Raw genomic sequence first — 23,661 nt, forward strand, 5'->3', positions numbered from 1 at the left:
TAAGTAAGAGAACACTCTGGGGGTGGAGTTTCCCTCCATCCCATAATAAGGTTCTAGTTACTATCCATTTTACTACAATATATTTTAAGATAAATACATTTGAATGTGGTATTTATGATATAATTTATTTTTAACCATCCAAATACAAGTCATGAACAAAGAATGGTATCTTAAATAGCAATTTATTGAATACTATTTTCTAAAATATTGAAAATACCAATACATATTTACAAATCGTACATAGTTAATGTGTGCTGTGTAGTATAAAGGGTCTGTTTAATCAACAGTTTTAATGGCTACAACAAGTGACCATTTATTTTTTAAAATGATTTCAATAGGTAATTTAAAATGTATTTTTCTTTGTCATTTAAATTAGCTTATTTAGATCATACTGATGTCACTAATACTTAATACATTTCTTTCTTTCAGTGGCAACAGATGTCTTCAATTCCAAAGGTTTGGCCATTCAGGCCCAGAAGAAAATTCTTGGCAAAATGGCATCCAAATCAATAGCAACTGCTCTGATAGATGACACTAGCAGTAATGTGTTAGATGAACTCTATAGAGTAACAAAGGAATACACACAAAACAAGAAAGAGGCAGAGAAAATAATTAAAAATCTCATCAAAACTGTTATCAAGTTAGCAATCCTTTACAGAAATAATCAGTTCAATCAAGAAGAGATTATTCTTATGGAGAAGTTCAAGAAGAAGGTTCACCAGCTGGCTAAAACGGTGGTTAGCTTCCATCAAGTGGATTATACCTTTGACAGAATTTTTTTGTCAAAACTGTTGAATGACTGTAGAGATCTTCTTCATCAAATCATCCAGCGTCACCTAACTTCTAAATCACATGGACGTGTCAACAACGTCTTTGATCACTTCTCAGATTGTGAATTTCTGGCTGCCTTGTACAATCCATTTGGACCCTACAAGTCTCACTTGCAGAAGCTTTGTGATGGTGTCAACAAAATGCTAGATGATGGAAATATATAAATAACTGCATCAGACTGATCATATATTCACAGGCTCAGGACTACTTATGTCTCATTGATTTCATGAAGGAGGAAGGCATAGAAAAAAGTTAGGCAAATGTTTAAAATACCAAACAAACAATTACAAAATTCCTTACCATTTGACTCATTTATTTGAAGTCTTCCATTGCTGTTTCATGTGATTTTTTTGCAGTGCTTTGCTTTCAGATGTGGAGTAATAAAGACATGTAATAGGACTGCTCAAATGAAATTGGGCTTTTGTATAATAGGCAAAAATATTGTATAGCTAGATAATCCAAATGCATATTTCTTCTTGTAGACAAATATAATCTATCAAAAGATCAATATTTTTATATATAAGATTCATGACAGTGGCACATAACTGGATTTACGTTTACAGAAACTGTTTTAATCTATTTAAATTCTCATACGCTAGACAGATTCTTAGGTCACTGTCTTTGGTTTCTTAGGAATGGTTTATGTATAAGATAGCTGGGGACAACCCAATCCCTTCTGAACTGTGCAGGCTGCTGCCGAACTTGAATGACAGCACATTGGTGTAAATGAACATCTCTGCTTGGTTGTGTTTACAGTGTTTCCATGCTTGTGGTATTAATTCTTCAAGCTCCTGCCATGAGGCTATTGTGTAAAGATGCTGTTTCACAAGAAGTGTTTAACAGGAAGTCCGAATTTAGTAATGACAATGATCGACATGTGACTTTAATCTAAAACTTAGTTTTATTAATCTGTAGTAAAATAGTTCTTCATTATCGTCAAGTGATTGAAGTGGATTTAGAATTACCAGCCCTGGACTGAAAACCCCAGAGTTTTTGTGGGAAGGTGAATAGGGAGGGACAGCATTGCTGAAGCAGCAGTGAAAGTTCTAGTTAGTGATGGAAGTGCCATCACTGCATCAACGAGGCTCTAGGAATTCCCCCAGTCTCTATGGTAAAGAGCATAGAGATTGGGAAATTCTTCAAGTGTTACAGACGCAGCAACTGGAAGTGATGTTGCTGTATCTATGATGTCATCCCCCTCTTTTTTCCTGCTGCTCAATTGCCCAAGAGCGTGACAGGGAGAAACAGCTCTAGATAAACTTGACTGATTCTGGATTATTGTTGTTTTTAACTGTCGACAGTAATAGCCAGAAAACTTGCATGCTAGTGGTATTATTGTCAAAGAAAGCAACTCTGTATGTGTTTTCTTTTTTCCGCTGCAAATAATATAGGTCTTCATGAAAAAAAAGCTTAAGCCAAAATTACTGCCACTGCTTGAAAGGTTTGCAATTAAATAACAACTAGTTATTTACATGTATTCCCAACATGTATATGGAATTCTTCAAGCTACAAAAACCACCTGCTCATTTCTATAGAGAAAGTCCTAATTGATTGCATCTCTACATTGCAGTGAGTGAGATTGCCTGTGTACATGAGTTATCCATGTGTGTATCTGATTGCTCAGTGAATCTCGACTGGAGTAACGAAAAATAACAATCTTCATGAGAAGCGGTGGGTGATAATATGAATTTAGAAACTGTAAGTAGCTGAATCAAATACTAAATGGAATTTTGCACATTATTCGTAAAAACAGAAATCAGTGCATACTACCTAGGATAATTGTATAATACATATACAAAAAAGAACCATCTATCATAGCTTTTGAAATCAGATTTTATATATTTCAAAAGTGGAATATGCTGAAAATGTAAAACATATACACTTCAAGCAACTAAGAATAATTGGCCAGGTGCTGTTCGCTTAAATGCTGGTATTTTTTTTGCTGTTTTTATGAGTAAAAAAAGAGTTTGCAGTCTAACTTTTGTGCATGAATTTGTATAGCAGTTCCTAAAGTTTATCTTTAGGGACAACATAATTCAGTTCAAAAAACCCCCCAAAAAGTTAAAACAAAATGATATCCCAGCCATGTAAACCAAGGCAGCGGGTTCCACACAGAGAAGAGACACGCTACTGCTCTTCAGTTGTGGTGCCGATCCTGAATTAAAAAAACAACTCACCCTCCTGAATCCTAAAAAACCCAAAGAGGATAGTATCAGAGAAAAACAACAAGTTTACACACAGTGAGAAGTGACATTGCATTCTAGGTCCCTCCTTCCAAAGAGGTTAGAATTTCAGCTGTCCTACCAGGCCAAAGGGTTCACACCTCAAGCAAAGCTTTCCCAAACCACAGAGAGGCTGTTCCCTTCCCTTCTTGTCAACCATCCACCCTCCCTTACCCATGGCCGTGGCAGTCATTGTGATGCAAGATTCACACTTCCTATGAGTTAAGCAAGCTCCATGTGCTGGAGCTGCCCCCTTCATTCTCCTTGAACTCTACCGGAATTGGCCTGCTCAAATGCCCCCTCAACCAGGGCTAGCAAGAGAAGAGAGTGGAGGGGGAGGACACACAAGAAGGGGGCAGCTTCTGGTTGTCCATAACTGTCTCTGTGGCAAGGAGTAGGAAATCCATCTTGTGGACTGAATTCTGGACATACTCTGCTGCAGTGACTAGCCGATCAAGGGAAAGAAAGAAAAAGTGAAGGGTCCAGGGGGTGGGGAGGGCCAGAATTGGCACCAGAGGATCCCAAACTGTACAACCAGCTCTTCTTTTGCATCCACCCAGATCTGGGAAAGGGCACTGAAAGCATACACAGCTATCCGAGACACCTGCTGCAAGTCTGCAAAGGGAACCAGGTCACTGGCAAGCACTTGGTGTGACTGGTTGGTCAGCGACGGGAGGGGAGAGAGCTTCTTCCAGTGCATCAGGCTACTCAGCATTGCCAGCTGCATGCTGTATTGCTGGGCCCTGTCCATGTATTCGTGTTGTTCCATGCCCTGCAAATCCACCACTGAAGTGTCAGTGATGTTGATGGCTGTCTTGGCAAGAATGGACGATAGCAGAACTTGCTTCTCTGTCCGGGCTGAAGGCATACTGTAGCAGTTGGACTCTGTTCCATTTAAGAACTTGTTGGGTGAGGTGGTGGCAAGTTGCAGAAGGGGGCTTCGACTCCTCCCCCTCATTCAATGCCTTGTTCTCGCTGCTGTAGCAACACTCCATGGCTGGCGCGGCGGCGGTGGGTCTCCCTCAGCAGCATCTGGCAAGGGCCGTTCCAGTCACATGGGGCGGTGACCGAGGTCTGCAAGCCCCTTCCTATCCTTGCTCTGGCATGTTTTCCTCTTAATTCAGTCCAAACTGTGGTGGTATTGCAACTTAACTATTGACTAGTGGCCAAGAACTGTTTTAATTTCTGCATTGTATGGTTGCCTTGTCCCCTGTTTTTCAACATAACTGTTTTTAGAACTGAGGGGGGTGCGTAAATCTCTCCTTGGATTTTCGTGTGCTCAATGTTTGAATGCAATGATACCTTAGATACAAACACTGGATTGAAGTGAACACATAAATCCGGGTGCTGGAAAGAGTGATATTTTTTATCATGTAGGCAGGAAATAATATTCAAATTGGTATTTCTTCAAGCCCAAAACAACAGCAAACCTGTACTCTGACATTTTATGTTCAGCACAAAGTGTTGGATCCTAGGACTCCCTCTTACTAAATGAGATTTTCTCCAGGGGGGAGGAGGACTCCATCCAGAGGCAAAGATCATATAATAACTTAGGCAGGCCAAAATATCACATGTGCTTGAGGTTTCCAGAACTTTCTATAAGTCTGGATGTTAAAGAGGTGCAAGATTCTAACTATGTTACAGAATTAAATAGATTAAGTAGTCTTGGCTATAACTGTTCTAAAGTTGCACTAAAGCCTTGGAAAAAGAAGGAAACATGACAGTCTCTATTTGAGACTATAAAAGAATAGGAGATGTCTGTTTAATATATTGTTTAACTTCTACTCCGGACACTGCTTCCTCTATCCTTATCCTCTCAGATGCTCCCTGTAGATTATCCATTGCCATTTTTCAAGTCTTCTGAATTCTTTATTATTGAGAAATTAGGACAAATCCAGTCATGCTTGTCTGTTTGGTTCCCTCTTGTTTCATAAATTCTCTGAACCACCTCTGGCAATTATTGATTAACATATAAGAATTTACTGCTGGGTTAGATCCAGTAGATCCATTTAGAGTATAATGCTGTCTTTGATTGTGGCCAAACAGATGTATCAGAGAAGCTGACAATATCTATTCTTCATTCCCACAATTTGGCAGTCTCAGGTATGCTATTTTCTGAAAATGAAAGTTTTATTTTTGGCTAGAGTCTGCAAACAGATTCTCCTTGGCGAACCCTTTGTTTTTTTAAATGTTGATGCCAATAGCTGTTGTAGCATATCACTTCATTTCCACACAATAAATTTATCAAGCCACATGTGACCCATTTTGTCAGTTCTTAACACATGATTGACCTATTCCACTGTTTTACCCAATCAAGAGCTCTGCCGCCCTAAATTTAGCCAATCTAATATATGGCATCATCTTACTAATTTTTTGTTTGTTTTTCTCAGAGATCAACCTAGCTAGCAAACGTTACCACAATGTGATGCTGTTGCCCTACACACAACTCTGTCAGCAAAACCAAATGTTTGTGCGCTACAGATACAAAGCTTGCTTCTAGCTACTGAACAGAAAAAAAACCATCCCAAGGAACATAAACTGCTGTCTCAGTGTATGCATTTGGTAACCTGTTTTAAGAACTTCCCACTGCTGTTTTGATACTTGTCATCAAATCCAGGAAGCAGCTTTTCTCCAGTGGTCCTAGGAATGGGGCAGTGCATACTTTGGGGATATAACTCCTTCTCTCCAAAGGCAGGGTCAGTCAGCTGATTTTGATCCCAAAGGAGAGGGTCTTGTCCTTGGAATTGGCAGTCAGTTTTTCTGACCCTGCCATCTGAGCAGGACGTCTTCAGCAACGCTCTGCAGAGTGCAGAGAACCCAGTGAAGAAACTGCCAGAGATGAGCTGGGCATGGTGGTACGTGCCTGTAATCCCAGCACTCAGGGAGGCCAAGGCCACAGGCAGTGTGGAGCTCGCACAGGAAGGGAAAGGCCCTACTTCCCTACCCCACCTCTGTTTTGCTCAGAGCGACAGCAAGCGTTAGAGCTGGAGGCCCCTAGGTTCATAGTCCGTCTTCTGTGCAGCCCCACATGGGACTGCGCACGCGCAGGCCTGCCGACCAGATTCTTTTTTCTAGTAATATGTCCACCAGGGGGCTCTCGTCCGCCGGCCACTCATGCGCGGTATTTTCCGCCCAGATGACACCCGGCGACGGTGCCCCCTCACCCTCAGTTTCTCTTTTGCCACCGACCGGTTAAGTCCTAGTTCGTCCGCTGCAAAAAAGAAGAACTGCGTCATTGGTGAGAAACCTTCAGAATGTCAGACAAGGCCCTTTTCAAATTATGTTCGACCTGTTCTACTAAGATGACTAAGACCGATGGCCATTCGGTCTGTTTAGAGTGCCTGGGGGAGGCTCATAATGTGCTGAAGTGTGAACATTGTCAGCACTTCACACCTAAGGCTAGGGCGGAGAGAGCGAACAGACTCCAAGCTCTTTTATGGAAACGAGCCATGAGAGCCACTGGCATTACCTCTGCTCCCCCCAAACCACCATCGGTTAGTGGTGGATCGGTCCGTAGTACTGCTTCTACTTCCAGGTCCTGCTCCCCTGATCAGAACCGTGCCGTTGCTCCTGCTTCGAAGGGTTCCTCGGATGCTCCTGACCACCCTGTAGACCTGGATCTGACCCGGGTGCATAAGCATCGGACCAAGTCTCCCTCATGCTCGGAACCGACTAACACCCCGTTTCCGAAGGCCAAGAGAGCAGCGTCAGATCCAGCCCTGACTGCACTATCGGAATCAAGAGTATCGGAGTCGAGGCTTCCGTCGGATCCGAATATGTCGGTCTCGAAGTCTAGGGAGATTGATCTTATTGAGCGCCCTTCAGTTGATTCCGGCTCGGATCCGAAGGGATCGGATCCGACCATCCCTGACAAGGTGGAGCGGAAGAGTCGGAAGCATGAGAGTGGATCAGTGGAGGATGCGCCTGTGTTGAAAAAGGCTAAAAAGAAGACCAAGCAGAGAAGCTCGACTGCTGTACAAACTGAGCAAATTCTGTGGGACAGGCCTAAGACTCCCTCTCCGCGTGCTAGGTCTCCTTCCTGTCAATCATCTGGAGAAGAAGGCGAGTTGCCTGACACTCGTAGAGATTATTCTCTTTGTGGGGATCTGTCTCTCCGCTTTGATAATCGAGACTATGTTGATATGGGATCTGACTATACGAGATCTCACCGTTCGTATTCCCCATTCTCGGGCAGAGAGGACTGGGGAGGTGGCCGTAGTGACTATTCACGTTATTGTTCTCCAGAGCGAGTCTTTACACGTCACTCTTCGAATCCAATTCAGGATCAGAGTCCTAGCCCTCCATCGGATCCTTCCCCGGAGGATATTATTATCGGGACGGGACATGTCACCTACTGAGGATTACAGGCTCTACGCCGAGCAGATGCATTGCATGGCTCGCTGCCTAGAGATTGAGGTATCTGCTTTTAACCCCAAACCTAAGGACAAGATTCTCCAATATGTCCATTCTGGGAGCCCTGCCACCATTGCATTCCCTATGACTGAGGGACTAGTGGAAGTCATCACTTCAACTTGTGAAAAACCGGCCTCCATTTACCCGACCTCTCGCAAGCTTGAGGCCCTATATAAGACTAGGGATAATATCTATCCTTACCTCTTCTCTCATCCGCCTCCTTCTTCTCTGGTCACCGAGGCGATGCAGGCCCGTCACCACCAGAGTTCTCATGCTGTCCCTGCGGACAAAGAAAGCAGGAAGCTTGATGCTTTAGGGAAGAAGATATATTCTTCAGCAGCATTAAACCTGAAAATTGCCAATTATTCAGCCATTATGGGGGCTTACCAGATTTTTCTGTGGAATCGCATCGTGATTTTCCTATAGAAACTTCCTGAGGATCAGAGACCCCTGGCCAAGGTCATCATGGACGAGGCTTTGCGTCTGTCTAGACAACAGATTAATACGGGATGCGATTCTGTGGATACAGCGGCCTGCTCATTGGCTTCGGCTATTGTCCTGCACAGACATTCCTGGCTCCGCACTACTGCCTTACCTGTGGAAACACGTAATAAGGTGGAGAATTTACCATTTGAGGGTCAAACGTTATTTTCTTGCAAGACAGATGAATGCCTCTCACAGAAGCGCAAGGATCGTCTTACGGCTAGATCTTACGGAATTCTGCCATCCAGACAACCCCCTGATCAGCGTTTTCATTATTGCAGCAGTCAGGGCTATCGTGGTAGATCTCAGAGGTTCCACCCATATCCTCACTATGGGTCCTACAAGCCTTTCCAACCTGCTCCAGCTCCTTACCAGCGTAGGAGGTCCAATAATCGACCCCGCCGCAACCAGCAGAGCCCGGCTGCTAAGGAATCTTCCAGTCAAACCAAGCAGTTTTGACTATGTGAAGAACAGTCTGTTGTATTTGCGGACAGGACTAGCTAGTTTTCCCTTGGCCTGGGCCGAGATTACACAGGATAGTTGGGTTTTGAGCATCGTTGCAAATGGTTATAAAGTGCAGTTTGAAACTTATCCTGAATTGTCTCTGCCTGATTTTTCACATCAGACCTCCTCCAACAGTTTACAAGTGGAGGTTCTGGCATTGCAACAGAAAGGGGCTATCCAACCACTCCCTCCGCAGGCTTCTCATTTGGGTTTTTATTCCAGGATGTTCCTGGTAGATAAAAAAGACGGAGGTGTCCATCCTATTTTAGACTTGAGGAGATTGAATAAATTTGTTAGAGTCCAAAAGTTTAGGATGCTCACACTCAACACTGTACTTCAATTGATGCCAGACGATATGTGGTTTGCTGTCCTGGACCTTAAGGATGCTTATTTCCGTATCTCTATTCACCCTGATCATAGGAAATTCCTCAGATTCCTCTGTAAGGATAAGATTTTCCAATATCAGGTTTTACCCTTTGGCCTATCTACCGCTCCCAGGGTGTAGTGGCTTTTCTTAGAGAGCAGGGATGTACAATCTACCCTTATCTAGATGACTGGCTACTAGCGGAGGCATCGGCTGAGGCTCTTCAGGAACAAATTGGGAAGGTTATACTTACCTGTTCCCATCTAGGGCTCCTGATTAATTATAGCAAATCGGCCCTTCTTCCATCTAGAAGACTTCTCTTTATAGGCATGGTACTAGATGGCATAGTTAATAAGGGATTCTTACCTAGTGTCCAGGCACGGAAAATTTGTACAATGGTTAATCTCTTTAGGAGGTGCAGGTTCCAACCTGCTGCATCTATCCAGAGGTTATTGGGGCTTATGGCTTCCTCCATGGCGGTCACCCCCTTTGTCCGTTTGCATATGCGGCCTCTCCAGTTATGGTTTCTATCTGTCCGTGATTTTGAGGTTTCGTCTCAGAGAAAGAAATATTCAATCCCTAGGGGTGTTCTCCGCTCGCTAGAGTGGTGGCTTAAGGAGAATAACCTTCTGCAGGGTGTAGCTTTTGGTCCAGTAAAACCTGATATTTCCATCTCTACTAATACGTCTACTATTGGCTGGGGTGCCCAGTATGGGGCCCTTAAGGCTCATGGCACCTGGACCGCTCAAGAAAGAGAATGTCATATTAACCTGTTAGAATTAAAGGCCATTCGTTACGCCCTTATCACTTTTACAGATACGTTGCAACAGAAATCAGTCCAGGTCCTTACAGAAAACAGTACCGCAATGTTCTATCTGAACAGGCAGGGAGGCACCACATCCAAGGACCTCTGCGAAGAAGCGGTTCGTATCTGGGAGTGGGCCTTGACCAAACACATCCACATTCAAGCGGTACACATTCCTGGAACCGCAAACGTAGTTGCAGACAAGCTGAGTCGCATGGTGTACGACAACTATGAGTGGACTTTGACAGACACTTACCTGAACAGAGTGTTTGCTATGTGGGGAGTTCCGGACATAGACTTATTCGCAACAGAGAGGAACAGAAAGGCCCCACAATTCTGTTCCAGGGGAGGAATAGGCCGTCATTCCCTTGGTGACGCTTTTCAGATAGTTTGGAGGAGACATCTGTTTTATGCGTTCCCTCCGTTTCCATTGATAACCAGAACCATCGGCAAGATTCAATGGGACGGTTCCCATGTGATTCTAGTAACCCCGTTCAGGCCTTGACAGCCCTGGTTCCAGCATGTAATGCTGCTGTCTTGGGGGTCGTTCTATCGATTCGAACTGAATCCAGATCTGTTGTCAGACAGGGGGACTTGGTATCACGACCTACCCAGACTGAACCTCACAGTGTGGCATATCCTAGGCAGGAGGGGATGTCGGACAGAGTGACTGAGATTCTGCTTAATGCCAGAAGAGACACTACTAGAAGGTCTTTCGCTGCTAAATGGAAGCGTTTTGAGACTTGGGCGGCCCCCAAGGGATTAGATGTCTGGGATTGTCAGTTAGCATCTGTTTCTGAATTTTTACTGTCTTTAAAAGATGAAGGACTATCTAATTCATCTGTTAAAGTATATTTGGCTGCCATTTCAGCCTTTCACCCCAAGATAGATGGGAAAACAGTATTTTCTCACAGTTTATCTAAATCTTTTTTGAAGGGTTTACATAACGTTTTTCCTCAGGTTAAGTTAATTGTGCCACGGTGGTCTCTTACATTGGTATTGGCGGAGCTTATGAAGGCTCCATTTGAGCCGTTAGTGACGTGTGAGTTGAAATGGTTATCTCTTAAAGTCGCTTTTCTAGTGGCTATCACTTCAACGTGAAGGGTCACTGAATTAGCGGCCTTGAGGTTTGACCCTCCGTTCCTTAAGTTTCATCAGAATAAGGTGGTGTTGAGACCCAATGTTCGGTTTAGGCCAAAGGTAGCTACACGGTTTCATACTTCCCAAGATACTGTTCTGCCTGTGTTCTTCCCATCTCCATCAGATAATTCAGAGAGGGCCCTACATTCTCTAGATGTACGGAGAGCAGTATTATTTTATTTACACCGTACAGCTCATTTTACAAAGGACAAGCAATTATTTGTCTGTTATTTTTGCCCCAGAAAGGGTAAGACTGCCACCTCTCAGTCCATATCTAGGTAGGTAACACAAGCTATTAAATCTTGATATTCTCATGCTGATTTGCCTTGCCCCCGGAGATCAAGGTTCATTCTACTAGGGCCCAATCGACTTTGGCTGCGTTTATGAAGGGGATTCTGCTGCGTGACATCTGTAGAGCTGCTACGTGGTCCTCTTCGAAGACGTTCGTTAAGCATTACGCGATGGATGTCATGGAAAGGAAAGATGCCTCAGTGGGACAGGCTGTTCTCCATTCTCTTTTTCTATAGAGACACACCCACCACCAGAAGGTAAGCAGCTTGTTAGTCTCCCACGTGGGGCTGCACAGAAGACGGGACTATAAAAACAGAGTTTCGCTTACCATAACTGCTGTTCATTGACGTCTTCTGTGCAGACACACAAACCCTCCCTCCTGCCCCGCTGTGTTCTTCCAGAAATGGGAGTTGGGCGGCGGCATTGGAGAAACTGAGGGTGAGCGGGCTCCATCGCCGGATGTCGTCTGGGCAGGAAATACCGCGCATGTGTGGCCGGCGGACGAACGCCCCCTGGTGGACATTTTACTAGAAAAAAGAATCCGGTCGGCAGGCCTGCACGTGCGCAGTCCCATGTGTGTCTGCACAGAAGACGTCAATGAACAGCAGTTACGGTAAGTGAAACTCTGTTTTCTCCTACATTCCACGGCCACAACTACAAAACTCCACTCAGTTCCCCATCTTTGGGCTGGGAGGAACCTCCCTCAGACAGCCAGAGGGTGCAGTATTTGAGTCTGCGGTAGCCTAAAATAATCCACCCTAAAGAAAGTGAAGATCATAACAGCCACCCTCACCCTTCCCCCTGTGTTCCCTTTTTTCGATTGACCGGTCCTGCCCCTCACACTGGCATCCCCTCGGGGCAGTAGCCAATGACTGGATTGCTCCCTTGCACCCTGGGCCTCACCTCCCCAGTCAGCCCCACCCTCTGCCCTGCCTGGGCGCATCACATTGGCGTCTGCACCAGCTCCAGCCTCGCCTCCTCTTCCCCCACCTTCGCCTGGCCCTGCGATGCCGCGATGCTCAGTTGTTGAGCGGGCTTCCCACCCCACCATTGCCTCCCAGGACTTCGCCCCCACTCTCCCCCCGCCCAGCTAGTAAGGGGGTTGGGGCCTCGGGAGGGTGTTTTGGGCCGTGGGTCCTTGTGGCTGGGGGAGGGGGCTCTGCTCTCCAGTCTGGAGCTGCCATCGGCAGCTCTGGACACTTGGAAGGAGCAGACTTCAGCAGCGGCAGAGGAGCTGCTCCAATCCTGGCAGCCCTGACTGAACTGTGATAAGACTAATCCAGCAGGAAACAGGGACCATGAAAGGAAGGAGGGAGGAGAAAAGAGTAGCAGAAACCTCGGAGTCAACTCGCCCCAAATAAAAGGGAGCCCTTTTTTATTTCTCTTTCCTTTTGGCCAGGACTTAGGAGATACACTTTCACTTTCATTTTCTCCATTTGGCAGGAAAATTTCTGTTGGCGGGAATGTCAGTAATGGCACGCCTCAGCCGCCTCCCAGGCCTCAGAAGGTGCAAAGCTGCAGCCTAGCAGTGCCAGACTCCCAGGCCTCAGCCTCCTCCTGGACCTCTCAACAGGCCAGCGAAAGAGAAAAGGTCCAAAGGCCTGAACCTTTCAGGCAAGAATGCCTGAAAAATGTCTCCTGGTGGTATGTCAGCAAAGGCAGGGCTAGCCACCTCCAAGGCCTCAGAGAGCGCAAGCCTGTGGCCTAGATTTGTCCATCTCCTAGGTCTCGGCCTACTCATGGGCCTCTCAACAGACTAGTGAAAGGGAGAAGGTCTAGGGCCTGGATCCATCAGGCGAGGATGCCTGAAGTGAGTTGCTGTAACGTGGTTAACTGACTGGGCCACAAATCAATATCCTGCTGGTTCAAGTCCCATAACTGCTTGAGCTCAGTAGCTGACCTTGAGTAAACCAGTCTCAATTACCCAAAAGTTATGGGGGAATAATGGTAATTCAGATCTTATCACATCCCCTGACCTGGTTAATCCAGGCAAGCCAGATCTCATCAGATCTTAGCAGCTCAGCCAGGTGGGTCTTGGTTAGCAATTGGATGGGAGACCTCCAAAAAAGACCACTGTTGCAGAGGCAACTATGACTGGATGGCACTTTCCACCACTAAGGGAAAGAAGTTAAATGCCCTCTATATACATAGTTGCAGCCATAGTTATTATTTAACAAATGCACTGGCATGGCCCAGGACAGAAATAAGAAGGAATTCAAAGGGGTCCTGAAGGCACACCAACAAATAGCCTAGCAGCTAGACCCTCAGATGGGCAAGAGAGGCATCCCAGTGTGTGTGTACGGGGGGGGGGGGTGTCTGACTCCAGAAAAGTAAAGGGGTGCCCCCACAGATTAAGAGGAGGCAAGGGACATTAAAAGCACAGATCTCGGTTAAGCCTCCAACTTGAGTTTTCTCCCTCAGCCAAGAAGAAAGAATTGTTAAAAGAACGGGAAATTCCCTAGTATACATTGTCACTGATACAAACAGGTCTTCCTCAGGTGCTGTCTCCTAGAAGGCTCCCTAAGGTGATGAGGGTCCTGGAGTCTTCTTCCTTAAGGACCAAGGGGAAGAAGGACAACAGAGTTGGAAAGAATCCTCCCTAAAGCCAGGAATAACCCCATCAGGGATTCCCTTCCAGTAGCCCTTCATACCCATAGAAGTCTAAGAGGGAAGCTCTGGCAAAACTAACCACTCTTATTTCTTTTTTTCCAAGTCTTATACATTGATTCCAGGGGCTACTAAGAGAATCAAGTTTCCATTGGTGGATGATCTGGTAACCAGCCTGCCGCCTAATCCTGTGCTGCCCATTGACAAGGATGGACTACCTAAGGATTCCAGCCTCAGGCAGTTCAAACTGGCTATGTGCAGAAAATTGGAAGCTTCTGCTTTTTCCTTCAGAGCATTGGCAACAGCTCTGCTCCTTCCTATAGTCACATTCTCTCGGATCTCAGACCTGGCTGCACTGAGCAGCAAAGTCCTTTAAAAAGCAGAAGGGAAAACTAAGAAAATAGCCCTGGCAATATGCTATACTGTGGTCAACAAGAAAAACAGTGTTGCACTTACCTGTAACTGTTGTTCATTGAGGTCTTCTGTGCAGGCACACATGGGAATGCGCATGTGCAGGCCTGCCGGAGATTTCTTAGCTATATTTTTAAAACCACTAGAGGGCACCCTCACCTCCCAAGCGCTTGTGCGGCTTTTTTTTCCCGCCAAAACAGCTCCTTAGGGAGACAGGGTGCTCTGTGCTACCCTCAGTCCTCTTTTGCCGCCATACTCTTGAAGAATATAAGAGCCTTAGTGGAGAAGGAGGGAGGGTACATGTGCCTGCACAGAAAAACTCAATGAACAACAGTTACAGGCAAGTGCAACACTGTTTTTCATTTTTGATCTTCTTGTGCAGTCCCACATGGGAGTTTAACAAGCTGTTTACCTGAGTGGTGGATCTTGTTTTACTCACAGGAAGAGAGACTGGAGTACCGCCATGCTCACCCCTGCTTCTTTCCTGTCGAGGATGTCCAGAGCATAGTGTCTGGCAAAAGTGTCAGCAGTCAAGCATGTCACGGCTCTACAGATGTCCTGGATCCGCACTCCCTTCAGTAGTGCTGCGGAAGATGCTTGCAATCTCGTAGAGTGCACATGAACTTCCAAAGGGGCAAGGTATGTCTGCATTTTTATAACATAGTTATATGGCCTGCACCACCTACCTTGCAATGGTCTATGTACTCGCTCTTTTGTTAGGCCCTGAGAAACACACTAAAAGGTGGGAATCTACTCTAAATTGTTTTGTACAGTCTAAATAAAATAGAATTGCCCATCTTATATCCAGGGTGTGTAACACATTTTCTGCTTCCCTTGATTGTCCTTGGAAAAAAGTGGGTAATATCTCTTGTGGCATGTGGAATTTTGATGCCACCTTAGGAAGGAATTCCAATTTGGTTCTCAGCACCACTTTCTCAGGGTGAAGTTTCAAGAAAGGGGGTTCTATACTCAAGGCTGCCAATTCACTTACTTGCCTTGCCAAGGTTATAGCCACCAAGAACACTACTTTGAACAAAAATGTCCTCAAGTAGCAAGTCGCCATAGGTTCAAAAGGCTTCTTTATAAGTTTAGCAGGAACTAACTGTAACAACCATTGTGGTACAACTCTCCTAGAAGATGGGAACATAGTGTTTAAACCCTTCAGGAACATCTCGGAGGTATAGTGTGAAAACACTGTTCTCCCTCTGAGGCGGAGGACATCTTGGGTGATTCCCACCGTCCAATCGGGGAGGCAGTAAGTTGAAACTTCTTCCTCTTCCTTCGGTAGGTGGGACCACCCTCTGATCTCCAGTTCTTTTCCTGCCTCAGGGAAGAGCAGTTATCTGTAGGTTAGCTCTGCTACCTTCAACTTTCAAGCTCAAATCCTAATTTCTTCCCAGCTTCTTCCCAACTTTCTTTTACCCTCCTTACTGTCTAGGCTGTCCCCCTTCTCCTTCTTCTTTTCCTCTTTGGAGAGAATCCCTCTCCTCCTAAAAGGAGATCGGATGGCCACAAGGGAGTCATTGGACTCTGAAGATTCTTTCATGGAAAGAGCTGAAGGCTGCCTCCCAGGAGCCGTCCTTCCGACGGTGGGAGCAAGCCTGGCCAGCTCCGACTTGCCGCGTAGGTCTGATCGGACCCCGGCGAAGGAGTGCCTCCAGAGGAAGATCAGCCCGCCAAAAAACGGCCCCAAACAACATAGAGGGAGCCAGAAAGAGCCGCGCGCCACAACAAGAAGAAAGGAAGCGGCGCGGCAGCGCAGGACTCAATTTCGGCGGGAAAAGCCGCAGACGGCGGCTTCCTGCCAAATCGCGATGACGTGCTTGCCAATCTCTCAGCGGGAGATCGGCAGAAGAATCCCTCACCTACAGTGCTGAGTCCCGGCGCAGGAACTCTAGATGGGCAAGTAAGTGCTTCCTCTTCATCTATATCCCCAGAAATCCTGGTGGCTATTAGAAACTCCATAAGAGCCGAACTGCTGTCTCTGTGTCACACAGAACAACCTGGGCCCTCCTCTCCGAGTGTTGCTTCTGTGCCCCAAGCCATGCAGAAAAATATTCATGGGAGTTCCTGGCCCACCAAGGCGGCTAGAAAACAACCCCAGGGTAATTTTCCACACCCTTCTCCGAGATGGCTGGAGGAGGAACAGTCCATCAGTGAGGAGTCTGAGGGGGGAGAGTTCCTATCAGAGGACGAACAGGAGTTAGACAATGATGTCCCTGATCAGTCTAATAGACTTTTTCAGATGGAGGACTTTCAGTATTTACTGACAAAGACCCTTTCATGCTGAAAAAGGGGAGGAGGAGGAGGAAGCCAAACTAGAGGGACATAAGGCTAGGCCCAAAGGGAACAAGGAATTTTTTCCCAGGTCAGAGAACAGGGCCAGGGTGTTCCCGTTCCCTGAATACATTGAACGTCAATTAAAAGCGGAATGGTCTATGCCAGCGGCATGCAAGCAAGTGCCAAATGCCCTTAGAAAACTGTATGTAGTTAATAACCTTGCTGATGAGCTGTTACAGGTGCCCATCATCGATGCTCCAGTAGCAGCACTGCAAACTCAAGGCCTGCTCTCGGAGGATAGCCAGGGTAACATCAAGGATGAATTGGACAAGAAAGGTGAGGCCATTCTGAAGCGGGCCCACGAAGTGCTGGCTGTCTCCATCAAAGCATCGGCTATTGCCTCTACAGTGTCTCAAGCATTGGTGGTGTGGGTGCGGAGATTGATCCAACTACTCCCCCCTAACAACAGGCGTCTCTTAGAAGGAGCCAACAGGATTCTCAAGGCCTGCACATTTACAGCTGACGCTACGCTAGATACGCTGTCTCTTACATCAAGAGCCATGGCCTCCACCACAGCGGTCAGACGCCTACTATGGCTTCGGGCTTGGCCAGTGGACCTTCAAGCCAAACTAATTCTGCTGGCCTACCCTTCGGAGACCCATTGGAGAAGATTCTGGTGGAAACAAAGGACAAAAAGAAAACACTTCCAAGGTCCCTAAAATACACTCCAAGGCATTCCTACTCGTACCAACCTTTCAGGTCTCACCATACGTTACCCCGGAGCAGACAGGATCATAAACGCAGCTGGAACCCTCCTAGAGGACAGCAGAGATGAGGAAACTTCCATGCAAAATTTGGCAAACAGCAGGGACATCACGGGAACAGACAGGATGCTGAAGGCAAGGGGCAGTGGCCCTGACTCACAGGGCATTCCGGTGGGGGGACGGCAACTACTATTTCAACAGGCGTGGACAAACTCCAAGGCGGACGCTTGGGTATCAGAGATTGTCTCCAAAGGATACTTAATAGAGTTCTCCTCTCTTCCACCGGAACGATTCATCCGCTCCCCTCTCAAGAAAGATCCACACAAACACGTGATAACTATACAAGCAGTCCAGCATCTGATAGACATAAAAGCTGTCGAACCCGTTCCTCCAGAAGACAGGGGCCAGGGCGTTTACTCGATCTCCTTTACAGTTCCCAAGAGGAACGGAGATTGGCAATCCATTTTGGACCTGAAATATGTAAACAGATTCATAAAGCTGAGACATGTCCGGATGGAACCCCTCCAGTCCATCGCAGAGGCTCTACAACAGGGAGAGTTCTTAACCTCCATAGATCTAACGGAGGCTTATCTACATGTGCCCATTGCTCCCACTCACTGCAGTTTCCTCAGATTTTGCATAGGGAACATCCACCTTCAGTTCAGGGCAATGCCCTTTGGCCTCGCAACAGCCCCGAGAGTTTTCACCAAGCTCCTCGTGGTACCGATAGTGAAACTCAGAGAGATGGGCATCCATGTGCATCCCTACCTGGACGACATTCTCCTAAGATCTGCATCGGAAATCAACTCTCACAGAGAGACAGAGTTTACCATTCGTTTTCTAGAAGAGCACGGATTCCTGATCAACTGGGCCAAATGCTCGCTAGTACCATCACAGCGGCTAGAGCATTTGGGACTGACGATAGACACAAAACAAGGCTGTTTCTTCCAGAGGAGAAGAAATCCAGAACAAAGGCCTTAGTGTTGGAGGTGATCAAACTACCATCATCTATGATTATGAATCTCTCCGAACTTGTGGGACTTCTGGTGGCGAACTCAGAAGCCATTTATTGGGGACACTTTCACCTAAGACCTCTGCAGTCCTTGTTAAGACCATTTCAGTTTCACATTGCGCAGAGAGCAAATATCAAAATTCAAGTGCCTCATTCAGTCAAAGTCTACTGTGGTGGAAAAAAGACTCCAACCTCGGGCAAGGCAAGAGTTTCTTATCAGTTCACCCAGATATTCACGGACGCCAGCCTGAAGGGCTGGGGTGCGACTCTAAACGGCATTCCAGCCCAAGGACAATGGTCCGAGAGGGAGAGGATGTTTCCCATAAACATCCTGGAGATGAAGGCTGTCCTACTAGCTCTACAACACTTCGACAAACGGGTCTCTCGCAGCCACATTTTGATCTGGACAGACAATATCGCAACAAAGGCGTATATAAACAAGCAAGGGGGGACCAGGTCATCGAATCTTCAGAGAGAAGCCAACAAAATCCTTCTCTGGGCGGAGAACAACCTCTCATCAATTCAGGCGGAACACATCAGGGGGATCCACAACATCCACGCAGACTGGCTAAGCAGAGAGTCCCTGCATCCAGGGGAATGGTCTCTCAAGAAAGAAGCGTTTCTACTAGTAACAGAACACTTCGGAACTCCGGAAGTGGATCTATTTGCGTCCCATCAGAACAATCAGGTACCAAGATTTTACTTGAGATTCTTCCATCCACAAGCGGAGGGCATAGATGCGCTCACATCTCCATGGCTGAGGACTCTACTATATGCATTCCCGCCGTTACCGACAATTCCCAAACTCCTGAGAAGAATAAGGGAACAGGGGGCAACCATAATCCTAATAGCACCATGGTGGCCCAGAAGACCCTGGTTTTCTACTCTTCAGTTAATCTCAGTGGCAACTCCACTGCGGATTCCCGTGCAGCCGGACCTACTACATCAGGGTCCCATCTGGCATTTCCGGCCGGAGTGGTGGTCGCTGACAGGATGGAAATTGAGAGGCAGCGTCTCCAACGCGAAGGTTACCTTCCAAAGATCATAGATACCCTGCTGGCTTCTAGGAAGAAATCCACCATTAAAATATATAATTGTGCCTGGAAAGCCACAGGTGGTGCAGACGCAAGAGAGTGGACGCGCTAGAACCTTCATTGAATTCAATTCTGGGATTTCTACAAGAGGGTCTTGACAAAGGTCTGCGACCTGCAACACTAAGGAAACAGATAGCAGCCATCGGTACCGTCGTTCAGGAGGTAGACGGCATTCCTCTTACATCTCACCACCATGTGAAGAGATTTCTCAGAGGGGCCACCTTGCTCAACCCTCCCACGGTGCACAGATTCCGGACTTGGCGACTGAACGTGGTGCTATCAGCATTGATGAAGCCACCATTCGAGCCTATCAAAGACATCCCCCTGAGATGGCTAAAACTCAAGACCATATTTCTAGTGGCCATAACATCGGCGCGCAGAATTTCGGAACTGAGTGCACTGTCAACTAGACCCGACCTGTGCATTTTTCACAAGGAGAAGGTGGTGTTAAGGACAGACCCTTCTTTGCTACCTAAAGCCTATTCCACCTTCCATCGCGCACAGGAAATTAACCTTCCTTCCTTTTGTCCAGCTCCCTGTCATCTTAGGGAGCGGGAGTGGCACAATCTGGATGTCCAGCGGGTCCTCAAGACATATATCATCAGGACTGAGAAGATCCGCCAAACAGACTCACTTTTCATTAATGTATCTCAGCCAAAGATGGGACAGCGCATGTCCTCGTCATCTATTGCCTACAGCATTAAATCTTGTATTCGTGAAGCCTACAAGGCCCTCAAATTAGAAATTCCTCAGGGAATTACAGCACATTCAGCGAGGAGCGCAGCCACCAACGCGGCCCTCAGGCGGAACGCATCAGTCGAAGACATCTGTAAAGCTGCCACCTGGTCGCCAATATCCACATTCACTAAACATTATCAGCTGCATACATACGCATCGGCAGATGCAGCCTTCGGCAGGAGAGTGCTTCAACACGTAGTCGGAGACGAAGATGCAATCCCACCCGGAAGATGAAGGACTGCTTTGGGAGCACCCAAGATGTCCTCCGCCTCAGAGGGAGAACAGACCTTTGGACACTCACCGTGAAGGGTCCTTCTCCTCTGAGGACAGGAGGACATCTTGCCTTCCCTTGATCTTCGTCTACGATCAAGACTGAGCCGCAGCACATAGTTTCTTTTTTCCGACTACAACTCTCCTATGCCTCCTGTACAACTATCCTGTTCTGTGGTTTGAGTGTTGCTAGTTGCTGTGTTCTTGGCACGTTGTTTTTTCCTTTTTGTTTCTTCTCTTAGAAAGTTATGACAGTTACTTTCTTTAGCTCTAGCAAGGGAATTGGTATTGCTGAGGGGAGTCACCCGAACTGAAGATCAGAGGGTGGTCCCACCTACCGAAGGAAGAGGAAGAAGTTTCAACTTCCTGCCTCCCCGATTGGAGGGTGGGAATCACCCAAGATGTCCTCCTGTCCTCAGAGGAGAAGGACACTTCACGGTGAGTGTCCAAAGGTCCGTTTTATTGTCAATCGGTGAATGAAAAACCAAGATGGCTGCCAGGTAGACTTTAATTAAAGAGTTTGACAATCCTTGTCTTTTGAGTTCTAGCAAAAACTCTTAAGATATTATCTAATGTACATTCAATAGCATTAATGTCTCTTTTTTCTGTCCAAGTAGTAAACCTTCCCCACTTTAAGCCATATGACTGGTGGATAGACTCCTGTCATTCAGTAGCACCTCAGCCACATCCGTGGGGAAACCACTTATGGTGTTATTAACCAAACTGAAACTGGAGCCTGTCCACATTGTGATGCAGTGTCCCTTTTCAGGACACTAGTTCCAATACGTTGGGTATGTAATGAATCTTGCTGTTGGCCAGTTTCAATAGGCTGTGGAACCATGGCTGCCTGGGCCAATATGGGGCTAACAGTATTATCTTGGTGTTCTCTTGCTAGCAGGGGAATAGGTGGTAAAGCTTAATACAGATGTCCTGACCAGCTTAGCTGGAACACGTCTCCCAAAGAACCCTTTCCCTGATCACCTCTTGAGCAAAACAATTTGGCCTTCCAATTTTCTTTTGTCGCAAATAAATCTACATCTGGGAATCCCCATTGTTGAAAAACAGGGATTATGTACTTGTCTCGAATAGTCCATTCATGTGGGTTTATATCTAACCTGCTATGTCTGTCTGCAATAGTATTGTCTGTTCCCGGTATATGTACCGCACTGATGCTAACATTTTGACCTACGACCCAATTCCACAGTGATATGGCCTCTTTGCAGAGCATCCTGGAGGTAGTGGCTCCCTGCTTGTTTAAGTAAAACATTGCAGTGGAGTTATCTGTGAGAATCTGCACGTTTCTTCCTTTCACTATATTTGTAAATGAAACTAAGGCATAATAGATAGTTCTTAATTCTAATAAATTTATGTGGAAACACCTTTCATTGGGTTACCATGTCCCATGGACATAGAGTCCCTCACAGTGTGCACCCCACTGTTTGATGCATCTGGGATGATAGAAACTTCTGCTAAGGTGTGTCCAAAATGTGTCCCTTTGAACAAATGTTCATCTAATGAACCACCATTGAAGGGATTTCAGAATTGTTTTGGGAATGTTAAACTTCCTCTCTTGCAAGACTGATTTCCCATGAAACACCGAAATAAACTATAATTGCAGTTCCCTTATTCGTAACCTTGCAAAGGGAACTACTGCCATGGTGGACGCCATAAGCCCTAATAGGGTCTGAATTCTCCCTGCTGATTGGAAATGGCATTTCTGAAAGAAGTACACGTAGCAGACCAGGACAACTCTTCGGTGGACTAACTAAGCCAGAGAGTAATGGACTAAGCAGAATGGATGCTGTCTAGAGAGATTACCCAACTGGTCTACCACAGTTTTCGGCAAAGCGCAAGAAGAAACCCTCAAACTATAGGAATAGACATTGTAAGTGGCAAGCTGCCTTCACACATCCTGTACGCTTTCCACAGTACAGCTATTACACAGAGCTGTTCAGAATATCACACAGTAAAGTGCGGAAGTGATACTAATAGCAACCTTTGGATCCAGAAAGACATGGTCTCAAAACCTGAAGAATCTTTCAAGCATGGATCCCTGACACCTCCAGTGAAGGAGGGCCCATTGATGCAGGGAACAATACCATATCCTTGACCAGCTCTGACAAGCCTCACAGCATGGAGGTCAAACACAAACAACTAACAGGGTTGGACTAAGCAGAAGGCATAATTGGTACTATGCTAGCCTCCAGGAAGAGTTCCACAGAGTCTATAAAAATTCCTGCCAAATTCCCAGAAGAGTGCATGGATAGAGGCATGTAACCTTTGGGGGCCAATTAGGGAGTTACTATCCTTCCTTCAAGAAGGGTTGAAGAAAAGTCTTAACACCAGCACCCTTAGACAACAGGTAGCTACCATCTCAACAATTAGGGGTTCTGGGAAGGGATATTCCCTTATACATCCCCTCCTGGCAACAGATTCTAAAAGGGGACCTCATTGTCGAATTCTCCAAGGATTTGCCAGTTTTTCCCATGTGAAATCTTAATCTGGTATCGAGAGCATTATCCAAAAGATGCTTTGAGCCTACATCCGCATGTCTGCTAAAGGAATTGACCTTTAAAGCCATCTTTCAGATGGGAATAAAATCAGCTAGACAAGTGTCAGAATGGCAGGCACTAGCAGTAGATAGAGATCCATGCTCTTTCCTGCAAGATGATAGAGCAAATTTTGAACGGAACCAACTTTTTTCTGAAGGTGAATTCCACATTTTCATAGGATAGAAGAGATAGTACTTCTTCTAACTTAATCCAAAGCACAAGAAAGAAAGAAAAAGAATCTCACTACTTTGATTGATATACATAGAGACGTGAGATTCCACTTGGGCAGGACTAAACAGTTTTTCACAAGTCTTGTGTGTTTTCAGGAGGTCCTCCTTGGGATAGTGAGTGTCCTTTTCTGGACTAAGGAGGTAAAGCAGAGGGTACATAATTCTGGCATGTCAAGCCAGAGGTCTGGAGATGTCCCTAGATGTCAGGGCGCACTCACTAAGGGAAGCAGCGACATAGGCAGCCTATAAATCCTTTAGTTGTTAGAAATGATTGAAAAGGTGGCCACATGGAAATCAGTATATTCTGTCATCAAGAAATAGGATAGATAAGTTGTCCTCCCCTGAGACAATCTCAGCAGGAGGCTGAAGCCAGACTACCCACCCTGGAGCACACTGCTCTTGTATGTCCCAAAAGTATGGACTGCCTCACTCCTAGGACCACCGGAGAATGGAAGATTTGTATTCACAAAATCAGCTGACTGACCCTGCCTTCGGAGAGGAGGAGCTATATCCCAAAAATATGGACTGCCCCACTTCTAGACCACTGAGAAAGGAAGCTTCACGGTAAATGATTACAAATCTTCCATTCAGCTCATGATAGTGACAAACCCATGTCTGCAATCTTTGTCTTCCTGGAGTATGTAGACTTT

General features: G+C 46.2%; 1 protein-coding gene and 1 pseudogene across 2 annotated transcripts in view; one reads left to right on the forward strand and one right to left on the reverse strand.

Annotated features, from left to right (window-relative positions):
* Positions 1 to 2,756, forward strand: part of TNFAIP8 (TNF alpha induced protein 8) — an 85,746-nt gene extending 82,990 nt beyond the window's left edge. For both annotated transcript variants that reach the window (XM_054987476.1, XM_054987475.1), the window contains exon 2: positions 430 to 2,756. In XM_054987476.1, the coding sequence (XP_054843451.1) occupies positions 430 to 995 (566 nt within the window). In that variant the 3' untranslated portion in view covers positions 996 to 2,756. The remainder of the gene's footprint in view (positions 1 to 429) is intronic.
* A 598-nt stretch (positions 2,757 to 3,354) lies between these two features.
* LOC129335120 (ragulator complex protein LAMTOR1-like) lies at positions 3,355 to 4,126 on the reverse strand (annotated as a pseudogene).
* Between the last annotated feature and the right edge of the window lie 19,535 nt (positions 4,127 to 23,661).

The sequence above is a fragment of the Eublepharis macularius genome, chromosome 8 (genome assembly GCF_028583425.1).
Source record: "Eublepharis macularius isolate TG4126 chromosome 8, MPM_Emac_v1.0, whole genome shotgun sequence".
Lineage (NCBI taxonomy): Eukaryota > Metazoa > Chordata > Lepidosauria > Squamata > Eublepharidae > Eublepharis > Eublepharis macularius.